Source organism: Ictalurus furcatus, chromosome 13 (assembly GCF_023375685.1).
Source record: "Ictalurus furcatus strain D&B chromosome 13, Billie_1.0, whole genome shotgun sequence".
NCBI lineage: Eukaryota > Metazoa > Chordata > Actinopteri > Siluriformes > Ictaluridae > Ictalurus > Ictalurus furcatus.
Window position 1 is genome coordinate 24,050,421 of NC_071267.1, and position 7,159 is coordinate 24,057,579.

Genomic DNA, 7,159 nt, shown 5'->3' on the forward strand with positions numbered 1-7,159 from the left:
TGTCCGTAGTGTATGAATGGGTGTATGAATGTGTATGTGATTGTGCCCTGCGATGGATTGGCACCCTCTCCAGGGTATACCCCACCTTGTGCCCGATGCTCCCTGGGATAGGCTCCAGGTTCCCCGCGACCCGGAAAAGGATAAGCGGTATAGAAGATGGATGGATGGATGGATGGAGAAAATTATTCTATAAAAACATTATTAATAATATAATCATTTTAAGTAAATCTTTGAATGTCCTTAATGTCCTCATGCCATTTATTATGGATGCTGGTTAGCCACATGTTAACATTGTCCAACATTAAAGAGCAAAGTGCAAATTGAAACTGTCAGCCAGAAAACCTAGTAAAAATGAGATTGTTGCCTGAGATTGGTTAACATTTTTAACAGGTTTTAAATTTAAATTTAAACACCTAAGAACACTAACCATGTCAGTGTGAGGAAATGAGGTGGTCAGGTTGATATTTGTGGTTATGTCTCCATCATGTGGAGGTTCCTTACAGTAACTGCAGGTCCAAGCATTAGTGATTACATTCCCCAACCACAAACAAAGACAAATATGACTTAAAACAAACCCTTGAGCTTCAGAATTTCTATTTATTTAGTTGGAGGAACACAAGATACAACAATAGAAGTGTTATATATTGGTACATTGGTACGTTTAAATATTAATTTTAAATAACAGTGTTGTCACTAGATTACTTTTTATAGACAAATAACAAACAAACAAACAAACAAAAATGTCTCAAACTTTCCTACTGAAATCTCTCAATAGAATAATGTTTTTAAATAGTAATAGCTGAATAAAAGCTGGATTTCGATACAGTAAATCTGTTTATATGTACGCTATATGTCCAAAGTTTGTGGACGCCTGACCATAATAAATATCACTATATGATATAATAATCCATATATTATTTTTTAAGCATGAAAATGTGTAATTGCATTATACAGTTACATTTATATCCCTCTACACAATTCAGTTTTTTACATATATAAAAAGGTCATTATTTATTTATCTTTTTTAATTTTTGTATTCACCTCTAAATATTTACATTAAGAGGGCATAGTGATGCAGCAGAAATATTTCTTGCATTACTTAAATTGTTTGTGTACATGGTCACTGTGATGGACTGATTGTCCCATCCAGAGTCCCATCCTGCCTTGACTGTTCCCAGGATAGACTCTGGATCCTTTGCAACCCTGACCAGGATAACCTAGTTACTGAAGATGAAGACTAACAGAGAACATTGGAGATGATTGAGCAGATGATAATGAGGCTCATGTTTAAGTGCTGCAAATGAATTTTACCTGAGGTGATGAGATGTGGATGATGCTGGTAAACAAAGTTAGAGCGCAGAAAGTTTGAACTTTACTTGTGGCCAAGATTCATGCAAAAGAGGAAGATTTTTGAGAAGGTCTGTAGTTTTCTGTACAATATATAGTGTAGTAGAAAAATGTCAAAATCTGATCATCTAAAGGATTCTTCCATGATGCCGCACAGTTAAGAAATCTTTTAAAATGTTAAATTTTGGTGATTGCCATTCAGAAACAGCATCATGTTGATATCTTTGACCTCCAAGCATTTCCTCCTGTTGAAAATGATCTGTGATTTGTCCTGATGCTTCATCTGCTCTATTGGAATAGCGGTGGAGATCACACTGAGGTATTTGTGTGCAACCATGGCCAAGACCGTAGACTTGTTTTTCGCTGCCCAGTACTGAAGAGGTCTCTGAGTTTCTGAGATGTCTCTTTCTCTAACATATTGCAGAAATGAATCTTCATAACCCATCTCGCCTAAACCTTTTCTATTGTAACTGCTACTTGTTGCTTCACTCCCCAGTTTGGACATTTCTTCTCTGATCTTATCTTTAACTTTTTCTGCTTGCTTAGTCTTCAGTACACTACTTTTGAATCTTGGGTCCAGTGCTGTGCTAACAGTGAACCACATATTTTGGTTGATGCTTCCAAAGTGATATTGACATTTCTCACTGAGCTTCAAGGCTACCTTGTTTTCTTGTTTTATTAGACTTTGTAGACTCGACTGAAGCTTTTCAAGCAGAGGTATGATGTTGGAAACTGAAACATATCCGCGTGTCCCAATCGCCTCTGTGACGTCTTTGACAACTGTGAGCGCCTTTTTCATATTCTCCAGCAGCTTCCTTTCATTTTCATTGAGCCAAAGATGATCTGCATGCATGTATTTGGAGTCTTTGGAAAATCTTGGCCACTGTTCACAGATCTTTTTCACCATGTCTAGTGTCGGAAGCCAGTCAACACAAGAAGACTGGACCAACTGGTAACCCCTTGAAGCTCCATTTTCCTGGTGGAAAAACTGAACAATTTGGCGGCACTTCCGCAGCAGATATCTCCAATCGGTGCTTTGTATGACTTCTCGAATGACTTTGTTGAGGGTGTGGCTGAAGCAAGGTATGTACCTCCAGGTTAAGTTGAGCTTAATCTTTTTCATTCCATCAACATTGACAACCACCACCTTAATTTTCTCCATGATCTCCCATTCTGTTGAAATTCTCTGAAGTTGCTGATGAACATTTTCTGCCGTGTGGTTGTCGAGAAGCTGAGCCGTGTCTAGCGTGTAGGATTTTAGCTCCCACTTATCAATGAAGTGACATGTTACTGTCAGATAGGACTCTTCTTTGCTTGAGATCCACAGTTCAGCAGAGAGCACGGGGTCTCTGGCATTGCTTACTGCATTCTTCACCTCCCTCTTTGTGATATCATACATATTCACTAGTTCTTGTCGGATCGCAGAGGCACTTAGTGCGGCATCAGTACTGGGATTTAGGGCTTTCATGAAATGGTGGAATCCAACTTCTTCAACAAGTCGTGGTGTTTGTAGATCCGTAACAATTATCTTCAGAATGTGTGTCTTCAAATTAAATTCTCCCCCTAAAGAAAATCCACAATGCTATATGTAACCAAATCAACTGCAGTCAAATGAGCTTTATGTGTCATTGAAAACACGCACCTAAAATTATTTGATTGACTAAAACACTGTAATGATTATAAAACTCTTATATTTGAGTTGATATAAATTTATTTTCAAGCAGGACTTTGAGCATTATGGTGGTGAATATTAAAGATTGTAATCCCACAGCCAGTGATAGTTGCAATTCACCATTTTCATGTTACATCTCTCCATATCTGAGATAAATCAAGTACTATTACATCATCTATTGTATTTTACACTAAAAGTGCAGAGCACTGCCAAAGAGATAACAACAAACTATTTATGGAATAAACAACAATATTCACAAGTAGCATTACTCACTGGCAAGAAAGATAAAATGGAGACTATGAGTCATATTTAATGTTCAGCTATATGAATGTCGTGAGGATTTAAAAAGGATTTAAAGCTGTGCACATCTGTATCCAGAACTCATTCTTATTAGTTTTATATATATATATATATATATATATATATATATATATATATATATATATATATATATATATATATATATATATATATAAATAAAACCCTAACACTAGGTGAAATCAGAATTGCAAATTACATGCAGATGATTAATCTATATGGAGAGCTCAGTTTAAGCAGCTGTGTAACCCATCTCTGAATATGACTATATATAAATATTAATGCAACCTTTGGACTTGCTCTAAATATCTCTCTGAATTCACTCTTAATATAACAATATATTGCTGGTCTTCAAGGATGATTATCTAGGAAAACTGAGATCTATTAAGCTCTCGACTAATATTCCAGTCATTGATTTGGTTGTTATAGAATATGTTGGATTGCTTACGGTAGACTTTTAATGCATGTAGTACCTGGCTCGCGTAGTTGGAGGCTATGTGCTCTTTTTCTCAAACCAGGCTGATGAAGTTCTTTACTTGAAGTTGCAATTTCTGTCCAAAAACCTTTACCACACACTCCCATACAATTTCTTCAAACAAATATGATTATAACAAAATACGGTATAATAGTTCATTAATGCAGCAATGCCTCACATAATGTAAAGCAAATAATAAACAGATTTTTAAAAATGTGCTGTTATTTAGAAGAGGAGACATTGATTTCTTATATATATTGTATTTATGGAAAGAGTCTCCAGTGTCAGTGGTTTGTTACAGTTGAGGGCAGAAGTGTTTTGTTCCTTGTTTATTTAATTGCCATTTTTTTGTCTGCTTCCCGGATCTGCAACTCTTGCACAATATACAGTAAATTCTTTCAGTAATGAAAGAATGATATGGTGTAGAGTGGACAAAGTGATTTTAATGATTTTAATGAATGTTCATGTAGAGGGTTGCATTAAGATGACCATTGTTTTTATTTATTCTGTTTATGATAAGAGTATATATGGTATAAGTCAGGGAAATTGGGACCCTATTTTGAAAAGTCATCTGAAATTAATATTTATTAAAATAACTGTACAAAGAGCATGTCATGTCCTCAGTGTCACTGCCCAGTGCTCTGTTCACTGTATGTCATATTTTGTCCCATTTGCTCTCCACTTTCTTTATATGGTCAGTGTTGCCTGTGCTCGGTTTCCTGTTGCCATGGTAGTTCATTGGTTGTACCTGCTGCTTGTTCCACCTTTGTCTGCTTACTCTTTGAGTTTCACTTGAATGTTTTCTGCAGTGCTGAACCAAATCTCATTCCATAGTATGCTTTGATTCCTGATTGTCCACTTTAAAGAAAACATTTTTTTTTTAATGGTCAACTGTTGAAGGAATAAACTGTGATACAATGACATATACTGCATTCTCGTCATCACCAAACCTTTTGTAAATAACACTGTGTATTTAAGTTTCTGTAATGATTTTAACACTTTGATTACGGTAACTCATAGAATAGCCTGCTATCTTTTAGACAAATCATTCCTCTTGCTTCCACAGGTTTTCTGTGTGTATTTTGGTATTAACATGACAAATAGGGGTGATTTTCAAAAGGTGTTTTCAGTATTTTTTTAAATTTTATTTTAACTTCTTTTACTGATTGGCGATTCAATAGTAATGAAAACGACCTATTTGTTAAAATAGAATGTAAAAACTGATTTGCTTTCAACTGTGTGAGGTTTACAACTGCGTTTCAACTACCCACTGATGCATTTAAAAAATAAAATAAAATAAAATAAAATAAAACAAAAGGTTTCAATAGGAACATACTTATCTGAATGAGCTGATGTGTTACCTGTGTGGCTGAGGGTCTGTTGTCTGGACCCACGTGTATGGGACAGATCTTGGTTCCTATAAGGATGATGCCGACCTCTTTGGAAACGTTTTGGTGCTGAAAAATAAACAATATGATAATATAAATCCATGAATAGTATTTGATTAGAGCTTGATATTTTGAAAGATGATAACATCCATCAATTTTACATAACACCCCCCCCCCCACCCCCACCAAGGCAACGACATTCAACAACAATCTTAACTATCAGCAATTTCTAATACCAAGCAAATAGTTTCTCTCATTGCAGTGTTAGTTCCCCAAACCTAGGTTGCTTCTTCAAACAGTAGGAAGACATTGTAGCAAAATGACCATGATTTATTTTTGTAAAGCAAAATGAACATGCTATACAAATTAAAAAATGAAATCGAATTTACAAATTTAAATCATTGTCATGTTAGGTACGCTACAATGTCTTCCTACTTCTCGAAGAATTAACATAAGTTTGGGGAACTAACAAGACTATTATAATAAATTATATACACACACAATATAATCCCCAGTTACAAGGGATGAGTCAAATAAAAACCTTTCTTGCAGTGTTTACTGCATATACGTGTCAGAAAAATGCATAATTTTTTTTGACATAATCTCCATTTTGTTTATTTAATTTATTTAGTGTTCTAATGCTTATCCAACAAATTTATGTCGTACTTTAGGGACTGCATTAGACCCATCCTAATAAAAATTTGTTACATGAAGTTTACCAATGCAGCGTGATAACTACATAATGCTAGTAAATAATAGTTAAATCATTAGGATGCTATTAGATTAGGGAAACAGGCAGATAACTCTTAACTTTCAGCATTTTATGATGACATTCTGCTTTTTACCTTTTTATGCTGTTTCTTCAAAACTCTAGGAAGACTTACTTAAAGTGGCCATGATCTACATTTGGGCAGCAACATTTTCAGAAATGCAATTTTTACTAGCATTATAATGGATTTTCTTATCATATAGAAATGTGTTATATAATGTTCATGGATTTATTCTGGAACTTGAGCAATATGGCATGCATGTTTGAATCACACTATTTTAGATCTGTGGCTCACAACTTTTAAAAAGAAATGAACGAGGACAACAAAACTCACCAGAATAACCTCTCTTCTTATCCATGTTCCAAACTTTTTTTTTTTTTACAGGCTTTGTAGTCTCTACCCTGCAAAAACAATATCTGTATTAGTATCTTTATTGTTTTTAGGGCAACATAATTCGAAATAACTTATTAATATAAATACAAATGTTGTGGTCTACTTACTGGTTATACTCCTCTGATACGTGTGTGGCTTGGTTAGAGAAGTTGTGGAGCTTTCTGTGGTTTCAGTTTTGTCAAAGTGAATAACAAATCTTCTCATTTGACTTGTATTTACATGCTGGAGGTATGACTCTTGATGCCTCCTCACATGACTCATAAGCGATACCACATAATTCCACTTATGATTATATTAATCACCCTAAAAAAAAGTATTCCCAAATGATGAGCTATATTTATAAGTAAGTGTGTGTGTGTGTGTGTGTGTGTGTGTGAGAGAGAGAGAGAGAATGAGAGAGAGAGAGAGAGAGAGAGAGAGAGAGAGAGAGAGAGAGAAATAAAGCATGTAGATTTCTATGCACAGACAACACCTAAGGTTTTTGTTAATTTGTGATGCACATATTCTTTTCTGCTGCTGCCTTATTGGAACAAATTCTAATTTTTAATTTCAGCACTGAAATTTTCCTAGCTAATTTTCATGTGAGGCTCACTGCAGAGAGTATGCAAAAGCACAGTTGTGATTGTTTACTAAAATCCTTAGTTTCATTTTTTCCCCACATGGGAACACAAAAGCATTGGATGGAAGATTCTGATTTTATACACTCTATGGCCAAAGGTGTGGTTATTATATGTGGTTCTTCCCCAAATTGTCGCCACAAAGTTGGAAGCACAGCTGTATAGAGTGTCTGTGTATG

The 7,159-nt window shown here is 35.1% G+C and overlaps 1 protein-coding gene across 3 annotated transcripts; it reads right to left on the reverse strand.

Annotated features, from left to right (window-relative positions):
- Nucleotides 1-592: 592 nt before the first annotated feature.
- Nucleotides 593-6,686, reverse strand: si:ch211-152f22.4 (E3 SUMO-protein ligase ZBED1). 3 transcript variants are annotated; one of them, XM_053639772.1, is made up of 5 exons: nucleotides 6,471-6,686; nucleotides 6,304-6,371; nucleotides 5,174-5,269; nucleotides 3,811-4,670; nucleotides 593-2,910 (listed from the first exon to the last, which is right to left on the reverse strand). In XM_053639772.1, exons 4-5 carry the CDS (start codon nucleotides 3,917-3,919, stop codon nucleotides 1,517-1,519), a joined length of 1,503 nt encoding a protein of 500 aa, XP_053495747.1. In that variant the 5' UTR covers nucleotides 3,920-4,670; nucleotides 5,174-5,269; nucleotides 6,304-6,371; nucleotides 6,471-6,686; the 3' UTR covers nucleotides 593-1,516. The 3 variants fall into 3 exon arrangements, with proteins under 3 accessions (XP_053495747.1, XP_053495746.1, XP_053495745.1); XM_053639771.1 differs by lacking the exon at nucleotides 3,811-4,670; XM_053639770.1 differs by lacking the exons at nucleotides 3,811-4,670; nucleotides 6,304-6,371; nucleotides 6,471-6,686 and having other exon boundaries at nucleotides 5,174-5,425.
- Nucleotides 6,687-7,159: the final 473 nt, after the last annotated feature.

Excerpts from the sequence above, each read along its gene's own strand:
- si:ch211-152f22.4 (XM_053639770.1), bottom strand. The coding sequence starts at position 5,348 with ATGTTATCATCTTTCAAAATATCAAGCTCTAATCAAATACTATTCATG. Across the intron at positions 2,911-5,173 it reads ACAGACCCTCAGCCACACAG|GGGGAGAATTTAATTTGAAG; the intron begins GTAACACATCAG and ends GATTTTCTTTAG.